Source organism: Mytilus trossulus, chromosome 3 (genome assembly GCF_036588685.1).
Source record: "Mytilus trossulus isolate FHL-02 chromosome 3, PNRI_Mtr1.1.1.hap1, whole genome shotgun sequence".
In the NCBI taxonomy this organism is placed as follows: Eukaryota; Metazoa; Mollusca; class Bivalvia; order Mytilida; family Mytilidae; genus Mytilus; species Mytilus trossulus.
This window is the reverse complement of record NC_086375.1, coordinates 83561996-83586736: the sequence shown is the minus strand read 5'-3', so window position 1 is coordinate 83586736 and position 24741 is coordinate 83561996. Positions and strand designations below refer to the sequence as shown.

The 24741-nt window shown below is 31.2% G+C and overlaps 1 protein-coding gene across 1 annotated transcript in view; it reads right to left on the bottom strand.

Moving 5' to 3' along the window:
• LOC134712662 (probable glutamate receptor) overlaps positions 1-24514 on the bottom strand; it is a 41500-nt gene extending 16986 nt beyond the window's left edge. The window contains exons 1-4 of the mRNA XM_063574410.1: positions 24134-24514; positions 11884-12012; positions 10987-11226; positions 9225-9403 (exon numbers count right to left, since the gene is read on the bottom strand). Of these exons, the coding sequence (XP_063430480.1) occupies positions 9225-9403; positions 10987-11226; positions 11884-12012; positions 24134-24230 (645 nt within the window). The 5' untranslated portion in view covers positions 24231-24514. The remainder of the gene's footprint in view (positions 1-9224; positions 9404-10986; positions 11227-11883; positions 12013-24133) is intronic.
• Between the last annotated feature and the right edge of the window lie 227 nt (positions 24515-24741).

Genomic DNA, 24741 nt, shown 5'->3' with positions numbered 1-24741 from the left:
GTATGCTATCTTATGATCACAGAGCTCCTGTCCAAGTCTCACAGATTATGTAGGACTTGCTTGTTTTGCTTTTACATTGTAGCTTTAAAAAATAAGTTAACAAGCTATTTTAATATGGGTAAAATTGTGTAAAAGAGAAAACAGTTGATAGCTCCCGCTTGACGATTGCAAGTTTAAACAGTTGTTTTTCCTATAACTTCAAGTTTACTAAATTGACATAAAGTTTTAAGACGACCAAATATTAAGACATCTTTCTTATTATCTTGACATCCTCAACTTTGATGTTCATATCAACTACAGCTTCAACGTGTCAGTTTGTTTGATTACAATCTCTCCTTAAGGGTCATCAGTAGTCTTCACTACACTGGCAAAGTTATCATCAAAAGAAGCTTCATTTGTAAAACATATAAGGGAGCCATCGCGACATATCAGAAAAGGGATTGCTGAGAGGTTTGATTTTAATCAGACTGTAATACCTCATTAGTATCATTCGTCTCTCTTTTAAACATAATATTTCATATCAATGGCATGGTTACAATATTTCGTAGCGACAATAACTAGAGGCTCTCAAGAGCCTGTATCGCTCACCTGATTCTACTTGGGATTTTGAAATTATATAAAAAAATATAAAATTTGGCTAAAAGTGACAACACAACCTCATAAGGAAAGGAACATTCAGGCTATGTTTAATTTCATTCAAAAGTCCCCCACTTGCGGCCATCTTGGATGATGGATCGGCTACAAATTAACAACACTTGGTCAGCATCTTATAAGGAACATTCATGCCATGTTTGGTATCGTTCCATTCAGTGGTTCTCTAAACAAAAAGTCATTTATATGCATTTCCACTAGGGTCCTCCTATGTTGAACTAAGTCCCCCGCTGGCGGCCATCTAGGATGTTGGATCGGCTACAAAGTAACAACACTTGGTCAGCACCTCATAAGGAATATTCATCTCATGTTTGGTTTCATCCCATTTAGTGGTTCTCTAAAAGAAGTCATTTGTATGCATTACCCATAGGGTCCTTTGTTAAACTAAGTCCCCCGCTGGCGGCCATCTTAGATAATGGATCGGCTACAAAGTAACAACGCTTGGTCAGCACCACGTTAGGAACATGCATGCCATGTTTGGTTTTATTCCATTCAGTGGTTCTCTAAAAGAATTCATTTGTATGCATTTCCCATACGGTCCTATGTTTAAATAAGTCCCCCGCTGGCGGCCATCTTGGATAATGGATCGGCTACAAAGTAACAACACTTGGTCAACACATCATAAGGAACATTCATGCCATGTTTGGTTTTATTCCATTCAGTGGTTCTCTAAAAGAAGTCATTTGTATGCATTTTCCATAGGGTCCTATGTTAAACTAAGTCCCCCGCTGGCGGCCATCTTGGATAATGGATCAGCTACAAAGTAACAACACTTGGTCAGCACCACATTAGGAACATTCATGCCATGTTTGATTTCATTCCATTCAGTGGTTATCTAAAAGAAGTCATTTGTATGCATTTCCCATAGGGTCCTATGTTAAACTAAGTCCCCCGCTGGTGGCCATCTTGGATGATGGATCGGCTACAAAGTAACAACACTTGGTCATCACCTCATAAGGAACATTCATGCCATGTTTGGTTTTATTCCATTTAGTGGTTCTCTAGAAGAAGTTCAAATGTAAAAAGTTAACGACGACGACGACGACGGACGACTAAGGACGACGGACGCCAAGTGGTGAGAAAAGCTCACTTGGCCCTTCGGGCCAGGTGATCTTAAAAAAAAGAGATAAATAAGTATAAATTGTCAAAAAATCAACAACTAAACGTATGTAGTTATAACGTAAACATTTACAGGTTTATACCTCGCTTACAATTTTTGATAATACATTTCTTTTATCTAGTATTACATTTTCCCAGCATTAGGTAGGCCTTTTGTGTACCCAAGACAGGCGAAGGAAGTCAACTTAGGAGCGCTGTGATTGGATGTAAGGGTACAATATATTTTTTTTTATTTTTCAATGAATAACTGCATTGTGTAAATTTACAATATAAATTTAAAAACCTATTGAAATATTTTCTCGAGAATTATTCGAAAAGGCTTCCAAAATTTCATAAATTTGGTGCAAAATGACGGTGGGCATGGATAACATAAACAAGCTCCGTTGGAAATTGGTCATGATACTATTTGGCTTCAATTTTTAGAATACAGTAATAAAGTACTAACACCACACATAACTGTTTTATCCAGGTTTTTATTATACAAACTGATAAATTTAGAAAATGTTAGTATTGTCGCCTATGGCAGAATAAATAGTACCGTTTTCCCTGTAAGAAGATATTTCATTCATAATGCATAGTCGATCTACCTCTCTTGGTGTTACATGAGAAGATAATGCATAATATTTTTTTTACTCTAAATGCGTTTTTTGCAATTTAAGTTTTGTTAAAATGTTTCAATTAGACGATGAAATAGAGAATAAACGACGAGAAAACTTTCGTTAAAAATATATTGATTGGACATAACATGCAGATATTTCTGGAGTCTTTGAGGTCATTGAAAGCTATATTATATAACTAATAAACTAACACAGAAAGATATATCACATATTGGTAGAATGTTATCTCCAATAAAGGTCTTTGTGAAGGTAAAATTTTACTTGCAGGTAATCAATATGTAATGACATTTTGAAATTATTCAGTTTGTTATGGTAACATCGTTCATTAATGTAGATAGGGAGACACGTAATAAAACTTTTCAATTCTTTGTCATAATGTGTTTTATTCAACAAATAAAAAGTATTTTTTGTCAAGATACGACAAGTGCAATATTGTCAGATTTTATAAAGCTTATACTTCAGCAAACACATTTTGCGTGGTTAGAATACTATACTTAATAAAGACTTTTTATGATAAAATATTAAAATATTATTGATACTGCGGCTTTGAAAATAAAAGAAAATTGGGGAAAAGGACCTCGTTTACTTTCTACAAAACAAAACAGGTAAATTTACTGTACATTCATGTACAAGAAAATATTTTTACCAACGTTACAAAAACCTAAAAATTTAATGAAACATACAACAAAACGCTATGTATCAACAGTCGTTATAATAACAGAACTATGACTGTCATTAAGATGGAAAGAACTTTTAATGATTATTATTCTTCTATAGCGATTTGTATATTTCAATAAAGATATGGAGCGATTGTCATCTGCTATTTTACAATGCAACATGTTAGATGATAAATCAATTTCTAAAGGCTAAATGTTAAAGGTTGGATCACAAAAGATATTGCTGAATCATAGCGCAACGGTTGTTTTCAAGGGTCATTTGTTTATTTGTATTATTATTAGATAAATGACAAAAATGTTTCTACTATTCATTTTTCTTGTTGTTTTTTTTTTTTTTTCATTTCATTGCTATTAATATTTTAGCAGTCTTATTGTTTTAAATACAATAATGCTCATCTGAATATGTAATTGACCTTCTGTGTAATATTCCCGATGGTAATATGTGAATTTGTCAGGCGAGACACATACTCTGTCAACGAATGCAGTGTCTGGCTGTTGTCTGGTCTTTGGTCGGGTTATTATCTCTTTGACACATTCCCCATTTCCAATTTCAATGTTATCTCTTTCTTTCCGAGTTCAATGCTTTTTAATCGGTGTTCGTTTTGTTCGTTTTGTTATCCTGATTTGTATTTTCTTAAAAGAGGGGTGGACATACCGCAGGGACAGTCAAACTCATAGATTATAGACATAATGGCGGCATGCATAAATACTCAGTCACAACAACAACAAAATGGCCAAATATGGATTAAACAATAAAGGTTAAAAATATACAAGGACAAATAAAAGTCAATCATGCAACAATTAATTGCAATTAAGATGACAAACAACGTCAATACCTAAAATAAATTAAACTTCAAGACCATCGTGTGATAGTGGTTAATTGCATACAGAATATTTATCAAAAAGTTCCTGGTACTTTACGATGAACTTTTGTAGAAAACAGACGAAATGTTCATTGGAATCAAATGCTTACTCAGACAATGGTGACGTTGTGAAAGTATGAGAGGCAGTTGAAATCTTTGAACAAACCGAATGAGTTGGAAAATGTATATCCCATTTGCAGGAGAACTTGGTATATTGCTGCTAAGGTTGGGGAATTTGAAATTTTAAAATTAAATACGTCTTGTTTGCCATATAATTTGGAACTGAGATGACCGCTTATATCAACCTTAACACTCACAGCTGTAATAAATGACTAAGCTACTAGTACCAGATCCTGCTCCACATAGGGCACCCGTAGTGTTGATAATGCTATATTACAAATCCGGTAAATTGTCTAATTCGGTAGGTCACCTTCGTGAAAAGTGAAAAGTATTGTAGTTACGATATAGGGAACATATCTCATACCATCTGTGAAACTGTTATTCCATAACGGTCAACCAACTCGTGATGGCGTCTTTTGTTGAAATGTACTTTACTATATATGTGTATTTCATGTGGTGTTAACTTGTGTTGAAGGTATAAAAAAGATGATGGTATGATTGCAAATGAGACAACTATGTCAAATATGTTTATCCAAGGTGCTTATTAGTTTATTTTACACGTTTTATCGACAAGTTTAGTTCTTTTTATATCAGGAAATATTTTAATTGTTATGTTTTAACTAATCGATGCTTATATAATATTGTTTTTAGCACAGAACTTGAAATTAATTTATCGAAAGGCTTGGGGTGTTTGCTATCCCATTGAAATTCAACATATTTGATTAATTTTAAGTTCGATCTAATAATCAAAGTAAACAGTCTGATGTATTTGATTCCTTTAAGTTTAACGATAATCTCAGTCGATCATGTTATTTATATCTGAATATAAAAATTAATAAAAGTACTATCCCTTTGGAAATTAAACTTCAGGATTTTTAATGTCGGATTGGTATATACTATATCTGTTATGAAATATATACTTATTAAGAAAAAAACTGACATTTTAGAGGAAGTAATTTTTTATTCTTGCCTCAGGCAAACTTGAAAAGGCAAAGCAATTGAAATTTCTATTCTGCATATAGCGTTTTTTTTTATAATATATCTTACCACCTATAATTTGTTTACTCTAGTTTAGAATAAATGCATTGGCTCATTCTTAAATCTTTATAGAAAAATAATCTATAAGCTTAAACAGTTTATCAGAGTGAACCGATACCCAGTATATTTATTTAAAACAGAAGACGTGATAAGCTTGCCAATGAGACAACTCTCCACAAGAGACCAAATGACACAGACATTAACAACTATAGGTCACCGTGCGGTCTTCGACAATGAGGAAAACCCATACCACATAGTCAGCAATAAAAGAACCCGAATAAAACAGTGTAAACGAGAAAACTAGCGGCCTAATTTAAGTACAAAAAATTCTTAAGGGTTCCTCGGAACCCAGTGTCTCGCCTACTTTTGCTATAACTCCCAGGCTCAACAAAAATGAGGAAAACAATCAATAAAAATATTCCACTTGATACTATCTTTTGATTGTAAGAAGCTTCTGTCCAAGTTTGGTAAAAATTTCAGGATAGTTGATGAATCGAATAAATGTTTTAAACTGCAGACTGTATGTAATGTTAACTGGAAGAAAAACTAAGTCCATTTATAAGTAAAATACAGATACACAGGTACAAAATATTAACAAAATTTCCTTTCTAGATACTAGCTTTTGATCATAAACAAGCTTCTGTCCAAGTTTGGTACAAATTTAAAATAGTATAAGAAAGTTAAATTTTTAAAAAATTAACCAGAGTGAATGTGTTGTTTCCTGGCAGAAAAACTAAGTCTATTTAAAAGTATAATACGGAAAAAATGGATTTATTTTTTTTACAAAATTTACTTCTGGATACTATTTTGTGATCATAAACAATCTTCTGTCCAAGTTTGGTAGAAATCCAGTATAGTTTAAGAAAGTTATTCAAATTTTAAAAACTTTAACCACAGAGTGAATGTAATGTTTCCCCGCAGAAAAACTAAGTCCATTTATAAATAAATTACAGAAAAAATGGAGTTTTATTTTTACAAAATTTACCTCTGGATACTATCTTATGATCATAAACAAGCTTCTGTCCAAGTTTGGTAGAAATCCAGTATAGTTTAAGAAAGTTATTCAAATTTTAAAAACTTTAACCACAGAGTGAATGTAATGTTTCCCCGCAGAAAAAACTAAGTCCATTTATAAATAAATTACAGAAAAAATGGAATTTTATTTTTACAAAATTTACTTCTGGATACTATCTTATGATCATAAACAAGCTTCTGTCCAAGTTTGGTAGACATCCAGTATAGCTTAAGAAAGTTATTCAATTTTCAAAAACTTTAACCACAGAGTGAATATTTGTGGACGCCGCCGACGACGACACCGACGACGACGGAATGTAGGATCGCTTAGTCTCGCTTTTTCGACTAAAGTCGAAGGCTCGACAAAAATGAATGTAACAAAAATATGTTACACAAAGACAAACGACAACAACTGTTATTAAAGTGAGAGGGTTAGCGCTATAGAACCAGGTTTAATCCACCATTTTCTACATTTGAAAATGCCTGTACCAAGTCAGGAATATGACAGTTCTTGTCCATTCGTTTTTGGTGCGTTTTGTTTTTTGATTTTGCCATGTGATTATGGACTTTCCAAATTGATTTTCCTCTGGGATCCCAACCCTACCCTAACCTGGGGCAGCGGTGTAACAGTACAACATTAGAACGAACTCCAAAAATCAGTATATAACCATATATATATTTCCACCAACGTTGTATCTCAGAGATAAATGATACAACAGATACAGAAAAGTCTGCCTCATATTTTGACTTACATCTAGAAATTAACATTTAGGGTCGGTTGGAAAAAAAGCCTTTTTGACACAAGAGATGATTTTAGCTTCCCAATGGTGAACTTTCCATTTCTATGTAGTGACATTCCAACAGCGCTTGCATGCAGAGTATATTTCTCCTAACCTATACGATTTTGAAATTTTCCCTTCGTAAATTTTACGGACGCCATCACAAGTTGGTTGACCGTTATAGAATTACCGTTACACAGATGATATTATATATGTTTCTTATGTTGTAACTATAATCCCCTTCCCTTTTCACGAATGGGACTTACCGAATTAGACAGTTTACCAGATTTGTTATATAGCATTATCAATACTACGGGTGCAATATGTGGAGCAGTATCTGCTTACCCTTCCGAAGCACCTGAGATTAACTCCAGTATTTGATTTTATTCGTGTTGCTTAGTATTACTTTATTTATTTTGTTTCTTGTGTAATTTTATTTGTCTGTTTGTCTTTTTCTTTTTAAGCCAAGGCGATATCATTTTTTATCTTGTATCTTTTACCCTTCTTTTAGTCGAATGGTAACATCTTTGATGTCGACAAATTAAAGGTCACAATGAACCACTTTTTGTGGAATGGAGTTATTTTCCAACAACGGCAATCCTCCAAAACAAATGCTTATTTGTTATTAGTATTCCATGTAATGTATTACATTTCCGTAATACATGTAATGTATAATTATTAAACTTTAGATTATTTACAAAAAGTGTAAATTTGAACTGTTGTAAAACTAATGATTTTCTTCATCTAACTTTACTACTAAATAGTAAAGTCAGAAAATACTGAACTCCGAGAAAAATTCAATAAGGAAAGTTCCTAATCATTATCCCTAAAACATTACAGTAATTGACAAACCTATACATAGACGGTAATAGACATTCAAAGATGAAAGAAATAAGTTGCTTGATTGATAATTGACACTCGTTAAAAACCAATAATTAGTTTGTATACCAATCAATTTCTTTCTTTTAACACTTGAATTTATGATTTCAAAGAAATCACATAACATTAAGATAAACTAAAACGTATTATCAAAAAGCATAATGGTAGAATAAGTTCCTTACAATATTTATGTTATTTCTTTATTGAAAAAAACAAAGAGATGTACGCTTAATAACATAAAAAGCCAAACCTAATAGAACAATCAAGCTTGGAAATTTTGTAAAACCATCTGGTATTCAGGGATTCACAATTGGAGTATATTGGTCATTGTCAACAGTTGAGAGTCAAAACTTTAAGAACTTTATAGAACATCTTTAATCGAATTCCAAGCCGTAAACATCTCATCTAAATTGATACAGACTTAGGCCACGGAGGTACATCAAGATATTGTTTAAAAACCTTTCGAAAGCTTATTACATGTATTGAACTGTTGAATCTGGTGTGATGAGGCATTTCTTTTGATTTTTTAAATACTAAGTTAATAGTTACCAAGATTTCAGTAAATTATGTTGTCTCTATGTTTCTTTTGATAGTAACTTTTATAATATATAATGTGTAATATAATGGTAAAGTAATTTGTTATGTAACGTATTGCTTCCCACAATACATGTTATTGTGATTGTATCATAATGCTTGTTTTGTCACAGTTATCATAATGTAATCCATTTCATTGTAATGTAATTCATCTCATGCCTACATAGATTTTAATAATATATAAACTCGAATGTTCATTTTTTTTCAGGACTTCAATTCCGGTATTTCAAATTGTTGTCCTTTGAACTGCTTTTAAATAACATTAAATAAATATGGTAAGAACTATTTTGAAACGAGATACCTCAAAATATGTAAATAATATTTGATAACTATTCAATGTGAATAAGAAAATATTACATACTATTACGTTCAAAGACAAATTATTTGATTTTGAATGTAACGCGTCTTCTGATTGGCTGACGTTATTTTTTCATCAGCCTATAGACATAATTTAGTCATGTGACCGTGGCGTCATCAATGTTTTATCATGGTTTTCTACGGTTTAAAATAGAATTTAGAATTAAATTATAAGAAATGACTGTAATATTTTTTCTGTCTTTTCGAAATAACATTAAAAAAATGTGGTGCACACTGTTAAAAAAAACTGCTACGCGTGTTATACAGTGTGCAACAAATTTTTTATGTTATTTCCACATAGACAGAAATAATATTACAGTCATTTCTTAAATAGAAAATATTTTGAATATAAAACAAGACCTAATCGAAACTGACAATTCGGCTTCCAATCTCATCCAGTAAAAATGTAGAAAAATTGCGCAAAATATTTAGTATTAATATAGTGAACTTGACTTTGAAATAATATTCCTAGCAAATTGTAAAAAAATGAAAAAATTCCAGCTGTCATTAACTTACCAACTGAAAAACACTCTGAATGCATGCTGCATAGCAAATAACAAGCATATTCGAGGTTTCTTTGAAAGATTGGATAATATAGTTGTTTAGCTCACTGCCATTTATCCTATCTGTATTTACCATGGATACACGTATACCGATATCAGATAAGTCGTCTATTAGAGAACTTGTGATTTTCTCTGAAAAAAAGAAAGTTTTTAAGTATATTTACTAAACTTCGTTGTAAAAATAAGTTATTTTACACTCAATCGACATCATTCCATTTTCTTCAAACGACAGTGAAAAAACATCTTTTAATATAATAGTAGAATGATAGGTCATGAAAATGCTATGCTTGAATCACATAGGTTTGCATTGTGATTTCGTGGTTTGTGCTGTTTTGTAATAATATGACATGGCCATAAAGGTCAGGTATATATGTTCCCTGACAATTCGCCTCAAATAACCGTGAAAAGAAATCATTTACTTCTGATTGGGAAAGGTAACTGTAGTTCAGTCTATGAATCATATGATGTGCAATATTTTTCAAGTTTCAAATTCAATTTTAACATAAGACCATGTGTGCAAAAGTCTCGTTGTAGAAAATGTGGTACTGTTTATGTAATTGATCACTTCTAGGTCGGCGACTCTGTTGGTGGACTGATAATACACAAGAGTATCACCAGCCCAGTAGCCAGTACTTCGGTATTGGCATGACAATACTGATTGTGTGTTATTAAAAAAAATACGAAATTTCGGAAATTATTTTTTATAAAGAAATATATCTGGCTCAAGCAAAGTTCGGATTCCTTGTCCGTCTTTGGTTATACTTTTTGTCCTTTTTGGGACAGAGCTCTTCATTTTTCTAATAATCGTTGAATATTCAAATATTTTGGTCTGGAGAATCACTAAAGAGACATTGATTTAGAAATCCGAATCTGGTGCAGAAAAATGGTTCAGTTTCTGTTATTGATAAACCTGCGGTTATATGTGATATGATGTGATCGATTGATATATATCACCTTTCATATAAAGCGATGTACTAAACCTTTTTGTACATATTTAATAACCGTTTGCAAATGTTATCTGTGGTTATTCATGTCATAGTTCCAATGATAACTTATATTAATTTCTACACCAATCACGTATCAAAATAAAGAAAGCTATAGGATGATTTCATCATTTTTCATTGAATGTCAACTTCTTGGTTGAGCACTTTTACATCGTAAATATTAACGAAAACAACAAAAGAATAAAAGACCTATCTAAAAGATCTTTTAAATTATTCAATGAAATTGAAGTTGAAGACATATACAACTTATGGTCCCCATACGGTCATCATCATTAAGCAACAATCAACAAAAAACAAAATCCGTAATGTATAGTATATAATAAAAACTAGTTAATAAAAATACCAACAAAGTTAATTGTAAACAAGGAAAAGTCCATACAACCTGTAAAAATCAGTTTCTCTATTAATTCAACCAACGGCCAGAATGAAAAACAAATTTCATATTCCTAACTTTAACTCATACCCATTATATGAGAACAATTGGAAATAGGAAATCAACGGCCTGATTAATGCTTAGAGGATAAACAAAAATTAAATTCGATAGAAAGAAGTTGACTACCGTACTTAATTGCATGCCTTCACGGCACCAATTACAACAGTAAATCAGTAAAACTTTGAGGATCCATTGTTATATACCTATCGATATCTGCGTAATTATAATACCACAAAACAAATATTATTTTCTCATTTACAATTGGGTTTTTTACTCACCTGTTTTATTCTGATAGAAGAGCACCAAATTTTTCCAGTCAACAATCTTGATGAATTGAAGTAAAATGTCCGATTCTTTTAACGTTTTGGTTTCGATATTTTGAGTAATAACATTCGAATCGTATTTTGTTTGTGTTCCACAAATCATGGACCCAATCGAAAACTCATTGAAAGTTTCTAACAATGTACATTTTAAAGATGACGGTAGACAAACTGTATCTGAGGTAGATATTTCATTCACTGAAAATAATAGAAAACACTGACATTAGATGCATAAATGGTTCACAAATACTTCTACACTTAGAGAATTGTTAGCTTCAAGTTTATGGAATTCTTCTTGAAATAAAAACTTAAATCACCAGTCAACATTTGTTTCCAGTATTAAACATAAAATTGTTTAAAAAAAACATATTTCCTGTATAGATAGTTTTATTTTGGTGGGTTATTTTCTTCTTTGTTTGGAGTTGATTATGTTCGATTCCGTTATGACATCCGTTGTTGTATGGAAAATAACATTGGCCCTTAAATAAACAACAGCTTCTTGGATAATTCACGTGTTCCTTAAGAGCTAAATTCAATCATTTATGCATTCAATTTAATTTATAAAAATAAATTCATGTTAGCCTCGAATATCAAGCTATTAAACAGAGTTCAAAATGGTAAAAGTTGAAATCAACCCTTCGTATTTTACGTACCCCACCGTTAGTTGACCCTCTTGGAATAACAGCTTCATAGGTGATATCGGATATGTTTCTTACTGTGTACTGTTATTTTTCTGTTTGTCTTTTTTTTTTATTTTTAGCCATGGCGTGTCAGTTTATTTTCGATCCATGAGTTTGACTGTCCATATGGTATCTTTCGTTCCTCTTTTACCCACAGCAAATTATTTGTACTTACATTCAGAACAGTACATGAAGGTTTCATTAAATTTGTGAAAATGCATTGAAACATTTATCATATAGGTTGAACCATGGTGCTTCAACTTTACATACTGGATGTGCAGTTTATCTTCAATGCCAAACATGTCTACAACAATTAAAGATATCATAAATAATTCATATCACACATATTCAATACTCTTTATATGACAGATGCTCTTATACTTTTAAAAGGGTATAATTACCTATCACCCTGTTCATGTTGATAAGTTTAACCTACAATTTTAAAATGAAAATCCATGACACAAAAATGAATTCTTTGGCTTACAATCTGAGAGTGCTTTGTACTTTATATTAAATTCTGTATAAGCAAACGCGGAAAGTAACAATGGATATAAAAAAAAGATGTAGTATAATTGCCATTGAGGAAACTCTTAACATAAGAGATTAAAAAACATAGAAATTAACAACAATAGGTCACCGTACGACCTTCAACAATGAGAAAACCAATACCGAAAAGACAGCTATAAGACCTTGAAATGACAAATGCAAAATTCAAACAAAATAACTAACGGCTTAAATCATGTACAAAAAAATGAACGGAAAGCAAATATGTTACACAGCAACAAACGACAGCCACCGCATTACAATCTCCTGACTTGGGACAGGCACTTTCATACAGAATAGAAATAAATCATATAAAAACAAATAGAGGCTGTGGCCGGGGACTTGTAAATCCCAACAAAACAAATAAATTAAGTGATCTGCGAGTACTCTCAGTTTCTGACAACTAGTTCAAAGCCAAATTAACAATCAGTACATATCCAAACATTAATAAATACAATCACAAAAATACTGAACTCCGAGGAAAATTCAAAATGGAAAGTCCCTGATCAAATGGCAAAATCTAAAGCTCAAACACATCAAACCAATGGATAACAACTGTCACATTCCTGTTTTGGTACAGGCATTTTTCTTATGTAGAGTTAAACTGGTTTTAGTACAATGATGTCATACACAGTCAGAATAAAACATTAACTTATGCAGTGTAGATCCATGAAAGTTAATATGTATATAACAGTAATATTCAATTTGCCTGCAATTTCTTGATAATAAAATCAATATCAATACCAATAGAACTATTAACAAAGACATAATTACAGTGTGGAATATTAACCATTTAGCTTAAAATTTTATTTTAATGATCGATAAGCTTACAAGGATCGTTTCTTAATTTTCTGGCACGATTAACAACATCTTCAAAAAATGTGCTAATAATAAGGATGTGCTATCCCGTTTGAAATACGTTTTTACAGGTATAACCCAAATTCAAAAACGAAATCTTTATATCTATGTAAGAATTGTGGTAACGAAATCCTGACTTAATAATTTTGCATAAATAAATTCCGTTCTAAAACATATAAAACGTCAAAATAGACACGGGTATAACGACCGAGTTATGAAACACCGTTAGATGGTACCAAATGCATAATCATGGAGTGGTGTAGTGAAAACATATAGAATAAATTGCACTCATAATAATAGAATCATTGGAACAGATTAAAGATAATATTCTAACTTATATTTCTAAAAGATTCTGAAAGTAATACTGAAACTACTGATAGCGTATTTTGTGCATGCAATATACTTTAAATTTATCTTTTGTTGTTTTCCTAATTTTTAATTTTAAAAAAACTTATGTGGACCAACAGGCTAACAGTTTGTTTTAGATTTACGAGTTTGACTGTCCCTTTGGTATCTTTCGTCCCTCTTCTAATAAAGTTATCTTCTTAAAGTAATGATTGTTGTTCTCCTTTTAATATTTCAAGAACTTTAAGAACATATATTTACACTTATTCAGAATGATCGAAAAAATCCTGGTACTAGTACTTCATAATATTGAATATTTGGTTTTTTTTCAATAAATTGCAGACATTGCACTCTTCAAGCAGAAAGTGCAAAATATAACAAATAGATTAGTTTATTTTTATCTTTTCATGTTGACATCACCATTGGCTTTTACTCAATATGTGCCTTCTTTTATATTTCTGGATTGAAACTTCAATTAATTGAAAGTGCTTGCAGTTTTGTACACACAATAAGCAAATACTTAAAATTTGTCCAAATAAAGGAAATTAAGGAAACATTGTTGCCTGTTGATATATGCATTTGTTGCTTTAAATTGCTTTTAGGACAAACATAGAGCATCTTTTATTCCCGCTGACATATCCGTTATATTTATCAATAAACTGCAGTGTAACACGATTGACGTAGTACTCCAATTTAAACAAACAATGCAATGCTTATCACCACACACAAGAATTAACATGTGTATTATTCAAGATAATCTAATAATCAATAGGCAGTCAGGAACAGTCATTAACAGGAAGAAAAGATTGGTGCCTATTTCAGTAGTTTGAAGCCAAATTAATAGCTAAAATAAATTTATATATAAATTCATGAATATGATTTGTGTTCAGGAAACACATAACATTTCAGACATATCCTGTATTTTATTAAGATTGACAGTACGTAATACATGTGCACCATGAACAAATATATTCTGCTCAATGCTTTTAATTTCTTGCTCAACGATTATGTTGTTCGTCATAGAAGGATTTTGATCGGCAAATTATCGAAATTTCCACGCATTACTGCAGATCTTTTCCTTGCTTTTGTGAATGTTCATTCATAGAAAATATGAGAGGGTAAATTGTAAATTCTGATAAATTAATCGGAATTTTAAAGAAAAAAATGGCAGATACCTTGATAATGCATAACTATCGATTGAGAAACATGTCAAGTAAAAAACACCCGATGGACTACAAACCATCTAAATGTACTCATTTATATATTACGAAAATGATTACCAGATAGTCCGTTTTCCAGTTCAGTGGTTCTGCATATTTTTTTTCTCTTCTCTCTTATAATTGATGTGCTGCCTTTAGTTTGGTTTTTGACTCGGATTTGTTTCAGTTATATCGATTGTTGACTATTGAACAGCGGTATACTACAATTGCTTTTATTTAGAACAAAAACGTGAAATCGGTCAATATAAATTGTTTAATACCTGATGTCAACCTTTTAGCTGAAAAATGATACGTACGTCATTAATTTTTCTGTCACATTTGGCTGAGGTTGATCACAAAAGATTTTCATTTTTTGGTCAATTTCATGATTGAAAAAGTAAAATAACAAAAATACCGAACTCCGAGGAAAGTTCTAAATGAAGAATCCCTATGTTAATGGCAAAATCAAACACATTAAACGAAAAGGTAACGGCTGTCATACACCTGACTTGTTGTACATTTAATTTGGTGATAACGAGTACCCATGAAATTCAAAAAATTGGTATCTAACGAATAAAAATGAATCTACAATATAGACAAGGTACATTAGAAAAAACGAAAGACAACAATACACATCATTTGTTCAATATTAAAACAAAATATGTCTCACTATGTATAGAAGTTCCATATTAATACCAAAAATAGCGAATAATTCGTCATCGTTGGTGAATATTTGAAGCCTGATGCGTATTCATAAAATAGTTGAAATTAATAGCATTGTGATCGTTTTATGAGGACAAAAAGGATTTTTTTTTCTAAATGGATTTTTGTCTGCTCCCGATAAATATGATACTTCTGTTTCTTAAACTTCTTCATTCAAAAACAGTTCATTAGTAGTAGTCAATGATATATGAGTTTTTCGGAAACGATAAATATTTAAAATTAATAAAACTTAAGCATTAATTTTCAAAATAAAGATATATCCGATACTTGTTTTTTTATTTATGAATGCGCTGGATTTTTCCTAGAATAATCATTTGCTTTAAATGGGCCTAGCACATAAATATATCGAGTCATAGTTTCTCAATTTTAAACAGCATTGGATCTAGGGTCTGGTTTTATAGAAAGATTAAGATTTTCTTTATTTTCTACGTTTTCGTCTCTTTATTTCTTTTCTTACTTTTTTACATTGTACATGACTCTCCGTGCACTATAAAATGCTTTAAATGAAAGATTGTTCATTGTAGATTAATAGTGTGAAATATTAACAACCGAGGTATGGAATCCCTTGAAACAATTTCCATTAGATTAGAACAAATGAAAGGAAATCATTGGTACTTTCGTTTGTCTAATTATTGTAAATGAAACATGAAAAAACAACCCTATATAAACATTTTAAGTTCAGAATACGCAAACGTTATATATCGGTACATACATGAAATTGGGGAAAGGATATGAACATTTGGAAAATGTGTAGGTAAAATTCAAACCTAATGTTTTAGAATTCCGGAACCCTTAGTCAATGTTCTAACATGCTTTAAAATACAAATGAAATAAACAAAAGAGTAAGGTTTCACAATTTGATTTTTTTAAATATCGTGCTATTAAAAGTTGTTTTTCTATCATTTAAATGATAAGAGTACAACGCTACCTTATAATTGTCAGTCTATGGAAGGTGCGATACGATAAAATCTTTTCTTATATCAATGAGCGATATTGTCTTATATCAACGAGTTGCCTTGTGGAAAATCTCAGACGAATGTTTACATTTTTATGAAGGAACGAAGATTTCTCGGTATAAAGTAATGATTCTTTTCTCAAAACAGGCGGACATTTAACAAGACATACGTCTGCTGTATAATTTCCATGAATTATTTTAAGTTATACCAAGCAAGGTGTATTTAAACGAGAAAATTGAATCAGTGTTGAATAAATGAGACATAAATGCACGATTTATCATTTGTAGATGTACAAATTCTATGAATGTCATGTAGCAAATCATGTGGAATGCAATTGAGATGAATTCAATTGTTGGATAAGCCAAAATCGCCTATAATTCAAAGATACTGCTATATTTTAAAATATCAATGCGATGTTTGTCTTATATCATAGCGATATTTTTTTAATATCAAAAATTTATGAATGCGATACTTTTCTAATATAACTGCTATAGTTTTCTAATATAAAATTAATACGATGACACATCACAATGCATGTCAAAATAACCGCAAACATAATTCACAAACTTAGTTCATGACCGGCTTAATGTTTAAGGATCAATATCACTAAAATTTCGTATCTGTAACAAAATTAACGCTTACACGATCTTATCATTTTAAAAATGTTGCTTGACCCTATTGATATTTGAAAGTGTTAACAACCTGTTCAGTCTATTGTTTTCAATCACATGGTTTAACCGACTCATTCTGTTTGAAGTGATGATGCAATGGGGAATTTAAATGCGGTTGTAAATAGACTACCAACCTATTAGATTCTATTATAGGTCCAGTGGCCGATCAATGCATTTGAATTGGGACATATGGTTGGACCCCACCCCCTTATCCTAGGTTTGGAACCCCCTTTTGGAAACGGCTGGATCTGCTCTTGAGGTCACACTGCTATAGCCTATCCACATTGGTAATATCGAAACAGACAAAAACTAGATATGTCAAAGCGACACGAATTGTCCCGTCTTAAAATGTTGAAAAATCTGCAATTTCAATAACAAATGTGGACACAAACATGATGGTAGTCTCACATGTCGAAAATCAGCTCAAAATCTAGAGGCGTATAGAAAAAGAGTCAGTATAACTGTGATTTTCAACAATTTTCGAAGTTGTAAACCCTTAATTTTGGCCAAAATGAGCGGAGCAAAACAATTTCAAATTTCGTATGCAAATCATTATAGATAACTCACATACAAAAAGTCCAATATCTGAAAGCATTTGGAAAAAAGTCTGTATAACTGAGATTTTCAACAATTTATCAAAGTTCCATAGCCCGTTATTTCGGCAAAAATTAGCCAAGCAGAACAAAACTTAAATTTGATCTGTAACTCATCATGGTCAACTCACATAACAAAAATCAGCCCAATATATGAAGGCGTTTAAAAAAAAAACTCCGTATAATGGTTTGTTACGGAATGATGGAATTTCGAAATTACGGAATTTCAGAATGACGGAATTTCGAAATTACGGAATTTCTAACAAGGGTAAAGCTATATGGCACCGACAACTTCGTTGTGGACCATACATATCATTACGTAAAAAGAACATTCTTTCAAACAGTCCAATCCAAGACAGCTCCAAATAACAATAAATATTCAAATGGTAAAACAAATATTCCAAGCAAATTAAAATATACAAATGCTGATGTTTCGAACTTTGAAGATACCAACTGAGTAGCCTCAGACTATAAATTGAACAACTTCAGATACAACGAAATCAAAAATCTTGTCAAACAGAAAATGTATTTATTATTAACATAGAAAAAATATTGAGAAGGAAAAGAGTTCCTTTTTAATATCAAAGACTTTCCCCGTTGGTAAATCGACATCACTATGAACATATCAGCTCGCCGCCTGAACGCTCTTTTACATCGCGATAACCGTGAGGGCATTCCATTGCTTTGTTACCACAGAGATCTGACTTGCGTTTTTGACTAGTAATCGATCGTATAAATAACAATCCGTATCGCTTGTTAAAAAATCATTTCTTCAATGAATACTAAAACAAATGTTTAGAAAACAAATGAATAAGATGTAAATGTCTGTTGACGTTAGAAATGTGTATATGTTCCGGACCATATGAGTATTTGGACCATACGCGTATGGTCATGACCATATGGGTATATACTCATATGGTCCGACCATACGCGTATGGTCCGACCATACGCGTATGGTCGGACCATACGCGTATGGTCGGGGTAATTAACACTCTGTTACAGTTTACTTTTCATACTTCTAAACTCTTCATATAATATGGTATGACCGTTCATTCAAAATACGCTATCATAAAGGTAATTTTATCATTATATTATAATAAAAAGATAAAGCTAAATAATAATAAAAAGTTTCACATAGTTACTTAATTTTACTTAATTGTCAAATTTAAAGTAAACACATTTTATACCGATGGTCATTACCGATTTGTTATTACGAGTAATGGCAATATGTCGACTTAAAAATTAAATTCCAAAAATTTCTTAATGAACTGTTATATAAGAAGTCACTGGAAAGTAGCATACTATTAATTTATTTAAGTTGTGTAGTGAAGATGGTGTATTGCAGTCATTTTACGATATTTGAGATCTAGAGCTTCTTAAAAACACCGTAGACATCAGAATTGCCAAAGACCTCGGTATCACTGAACGCAGCTGCAAAAAAGGCTTGTTTTTCACTCGCAAACAAAATGTGTAAATGAAAAAGATCGTGCACAAATTTCTTGCAAATGCAAAAAAGCTATGATACCGTGTGGAAGTGAATGTCATCCAAACCTAAATGCAGGAATGTAACTAGCGATGAAAACTAACTATGGCATCAATATTAAATTTTACGTATTTTTTTTATTATAAAATTACAAAAATTGTCATGTTTTAAACCATCACTGTTTTTTTAGATAAAGTTTTTGTATTATTGAAACGTTTATAATGTAATTTGAAAAAAATATATATACCTATATGGTCCAAATACTCATATGGTCCGGCCCGTTAATAACCAAACGAGTATTATACTCATATGGTCCGACCATACGCGTACGGTCGGACCATACGCGTATGGTCGGACCATATGAGTATACGCATATGGTCATGACCATACGCGTATGGTCCAAATACTCATATGGTCCGGAACATATATATGTTTTCTATATTTATACATTTAGATCGTTCAGTGCTGTTTATTTGGTATTTTTATTGACGTAATCGTTCTTGTACCATCATAACTGTCGTTGCCTTTAAAGCTTTAGAAGTGTGCATTTAACAAAAGATTCAGCACCCAAATGACGTTTTGAAGGACAGGAAAGCAGTTATTTTTAAGGGGTTTACCCGTGCACGAGTTCGAATGAGAGAACTTTCCATCAAAGTAATAGTTTGTTTTAAGTAAACTATTATAGATCAAAGTAGGGCCTTAAATACGGAGCATTGACTCTCAGCGAACACCACGCTATATAGGAACCAAAAAAGTACTAGTGTTGAACCACTCAAACAGGAAAACCAACAGTCTAATTTGTATACAAAAAGGAGATTAAAAAAAGCACAGGCCAAATTTTGTCGAATCAATCTGAACTAGTACAGTATGATGCATCTTTGTCAAAAGTTAGTTTCATTGTTTTCAATAAAGGAAGTCTTCCATGCATGCGTTACGAGCATATCTGATATATATTATTTCGGTGCGTTCATTATAAATTTGCTAAATGTTATATATATGTGAACAATGATTTTGAAACTTAGCTATTTGATTACGACATTGTTTATTAAACCCCATCGGTACTGGCATTTTCAAATTTTGAAAATGGTGGATTGAACATGGTTATATTGCGCTAAACCTGTCACGTGTATGACAGTATCATCAAATTCTGTCATATTTACAACGATGCATGAACAAAACAGACATAATAGGTAAAATTGTCAAAATTTGGAGAAAGCAGTCAAATATTAATACTAATAATTACTAATATCGATATAACAAAAACACCGCTATGATATTTTAAAAGTATCGCATTGATGTTTTAAAAGTATCGCATTGTTTATCTATGTTTATAGGAAAAACACAGCACTTGAAATTTTACACGGACATAAACTTTAGCTTCTAACTAACTTCTGAATGTATATTTAGACTCAATTGTTGTTTATATTTGAACCATAGGTTTTAAAAGTTAGTTTTTTCATAATTTTTCGTTGCCGAAAACAACATTTTCCGCATGGAATGTCTGCGTATTTACAATTGATATTATACAAATATAGCCTTTGTATGAGGTCGATACAAGGATATATTGACCTGAAAGAAGTATATTGACTGAGGACGAAGTCCGAGGTCGATATACTTCTTTGGGTCGATATATCCGGTATTGACCTCATACAAAGGCTATATTTGTTATATTATTAATTTCCGACCATATTTGTATCAAAATCGTCATTTAGGTTTGCTAGACTGTGAATTTTATAAATATTACATCAATTTGTCTCCTTGACAAAAACAACATATTAGTTGTTATTTAATTTACTTTTTTTTTTACGTCTTATGTATTTGAAGATTTTTTCCGTCAAATTATTGATCACAGATATCATGTGTTTCAAAACTTTAAACAATATCCTGAAATTCATTACATGACGTCACAAAGTATATCGGTTTTTAGATATTCTAAAAATAACCGTGCGATATGCATTTTGCCGGTCAATATGCTTTTTGCTATACGCCTTTTTCTCTCTACCTTCGAAAATATAGTTTAACATGTGACTATGCCTAAACGAATCAAATTTGTTAAATAATACGAATTAATAATATTAGACAATATCGCTCATTGATATAAGAAAAGTTTTTATCGATACGCTTCTTCCATAGACTGATTGTGGTAATTTACAATCCATAAATTTACTATTAACACAGAACAGAAAAAGGAGTACTATGAAGCCTTGTGAATGAAAATTAAGGCAACCTGATGATCTTTTTTAAACTTTCATACGGAAATTAATATATTTTATGAATTGAAAGACTTTAAAAATGTCTGAAGGGAATGTGCCACTTTTATATAGATACATACATGCATATTTGGATAAATCTTTTAAGTATTTACTTTGAAATTTAAAAAAAACCATGAATCCTATAATTTTACATTATATTGGTAGTGGTTTTGTAATGCCTATCCGCTAAACTATCCATGGGCACAAACACTATGTGTTTCAATTTATCATATAGAGTATAAGTTTAATTGGGAAATTGGGGGGGAAATCAAAACATGTAATGATTCTACTGCACTTTGATTACTTTAATTATATAAGTTTACTTGTGGTCAATTCGTTTTGTCATCTTATTATGTAAAGAAATAAAATGTAGTAAAACACCGCTTTATATCAACATACATACTTAGGCCAGCAACTACCATTTTTTCCTTTCTTGATTCAAGGGCCTTTTGGAAGCACATATTATTTTACTATGATACCAGTGAGTATATTTACAAAACATAAAAATTAATAAGATCCATTCTACAAGCACCAGTGATATCTGCCAAAATAAACTAGCAATAGACCAATTTGCTAAATTGGATTGTCTATGAAAAGGTTTTCTGCTCTGAAATTAAGTGCTCGGGGCAAATCCCTCTCTCTAAATTTCATAGTACATAACTTTTTCATAAATTAACCAATATTCATTTTTTTAAACCATGTTAGTACTTTTTAAAATATTAACTCACGTTAATGTCTGGTTTATATCAAATGGAAAGACACATTTGTTCTGTCGATGATGTGAATATGCAATAAATTGGTCGGACCAAACTTGGTCAAGTTTTATCTAACCTATAATTTTTTTCAATTATCATAATTAAGACAAGCAATTTTTCGGAAATTTACTCAGGGGATTTCACACTTTGTTAGTGCAGTAATTAAGACTTCGCGTTAATAATTGATCCACAATGAAAAGTAACTCATGCATAGCATTTTATAGTGAATAAACTCAACATAGATACCATGATTTAAATTGTGAACGCCAGACACGCATTTGGTCTACGTTAATCTCATCAGAGACGCTGGAAATATGTTAAAAAGGCAAAATACAGTAATAAATGTGTTAGTATTGACGTTCAGGACACCCTAATCTGCCGTTTTAATGGTTATTATATCATTGACCGTACATTTGTTAATGGTCATTAAAACTATTATTTAAACAAAAAGACATATTTAATGGATTAATGTGTGATAACAAGATAAAGGCGTTGCTATAATGAGAGATTTTAATCTAATAACGGGTCGATTAACGTCATATTTGTATACGATATATTTCTAATGGTATTTTGATTTCCAATTATGTATTGAATGGGCTTTATGCAGCTTCATTCTCTAGTTTATGTTATACTGTTTATCTTTAATTTTATCTATTTTTAAATTATTTCTATCTAGTTACCGTTTAATTAACAGACACATTAATTTTTGTACATTGCTGTGTGTAGTGCTATGGCATCAATATGCATCATAGTGTGTTAGATATAAAACAAAAAGGCAACAGTAGTATACCGCTGTTCGAACGTCATAAATCGATTGAAAGAAACTAAATCCGGGTTACAAACAAAAACTAAGGAAAACACATTTAAGATAAGAGCAAAACAACGAAAAAACAGATACACTTAAGGATGTACACCTCTGAGGAGCCAAAGATTTCTCGAATTGAACTTTTTTTCTTAAACCTGATTTTTGGGTTTATAAGACTGTAACAAAATAATTGGTGAAGAAAAAATCATATGGTGGTGCACTTCCTTTTTTGCTACGGTTCTTTAAAAATGCCAAACTTTAATGATTTTTCCATTTTTCATCGATTTTTACCTATTTTGGGCTCTTATTGTGAAAAAAATCACAGTTCTATAATTAAACTTTTTTTCATACTTTCTATAAAGTAGACCAATCTGAATAAATTTTATTTTAAAAAAAAGTATAGGTAGGTGTTATATAAGGAAGTTTCATCATATTTTGACGCATTTTTGTGTAAAATTTACCATGCTGTCAATTTTGTATTTTTGAGATTTCTCTCAGTTTTAAGAACAAAATGCATATTACTTCAACTTTTTTGTTATAAATGATTGAAAAATACATATCTAAAGAAATTTGAAAAGACCGAAAGAATATGAAATGTATATGATTCTTAAAAAATCATTTTTTGTATATCTAACTATTTTTTTCAAAATTTTGGCTAAAAATACTGACTTGATTGGTCGTAAAATTTGAAAACTGGATTACTCAAAAACCATTCATTGTAAATACACATTTTTTTCACAGAGTTATGTTTGATTATAATATTTTTTAAAATTCAATGATATTTTCCACGTGTATCATTTGTTTTGGAAATAATTCAAGAACGAGATTTCAACGAGACTGAACGAGACTGGAAGTCGGAAAAATATATCCTTAAGTGCAATAAAAAAAAAACGACAATGCAACACACTCAGAAACGAACTATAAGACAACAATTACCATTTTTTCGACTTTGTACAGGACATTTCAAGAAAAAAAATGGTGGGTTGAGCCTGGTCTTGTGGCTAGCCAAACCTCGAGTTTTTATGGCAATACTAAATATAACACTAAAATGACAACATTACATGAAAGGAGTACATTGTGTGTGTACCAGTTTGCATTTTAATTGCAAAACAAAATTATCTCATTAACTTTCTATTCCTTTCAAATTGCATAAAATGTATCTTTTATAAACATTTTTTTGAATCTGTTGGTTATTCTATGACATCAAAAAGACATAAGAACTAAATAACATTTTGAGCTTACCTATTTGTAGATGAAGATCATCTAACATTTCACTAAGAGCAGCACAATTAAGAATTAGTATGAAACACAGAAAGAACATTGTCATGTGATTATACATATCCACAGAAAGTACACTCTTATGGGTTTATACTGATCCATAGAAAACACATCTCGTGATGTTAAACAGATCTACATAAAGCATTTTATCATGCCTTTATACAGATCCATAGAACGTTAATCCTGGTGCAGTTTTACATAGTCACAATACTCTTATCATCATGTGGTATTTGATAGAGTTAGTCAGTTTAAGACACAATGACTCTTAACTGACTATGACGACGGATTTTAATTATCGAGTATCCATACTTCATTGAACAATTGATAATGGTAAACAATTTGTTACGGGGAAATCAATTGCAGATAAAGTTAGGCTGATGGAGAAATTATACAATCGCAATTAAAAATTAATAATTGTGTTGAAAATCATCGCTAATTTATTTTTATTGTATCTTCTCTTCTGAAATCAAGGAAGACCATTTGATTTTATATGGATTGATATAGGAAAATTTTGAAAATGAATATCTTGACCAGAAAGAGCTGAAAATAAATAATTCTCTCATTAAAAGGAT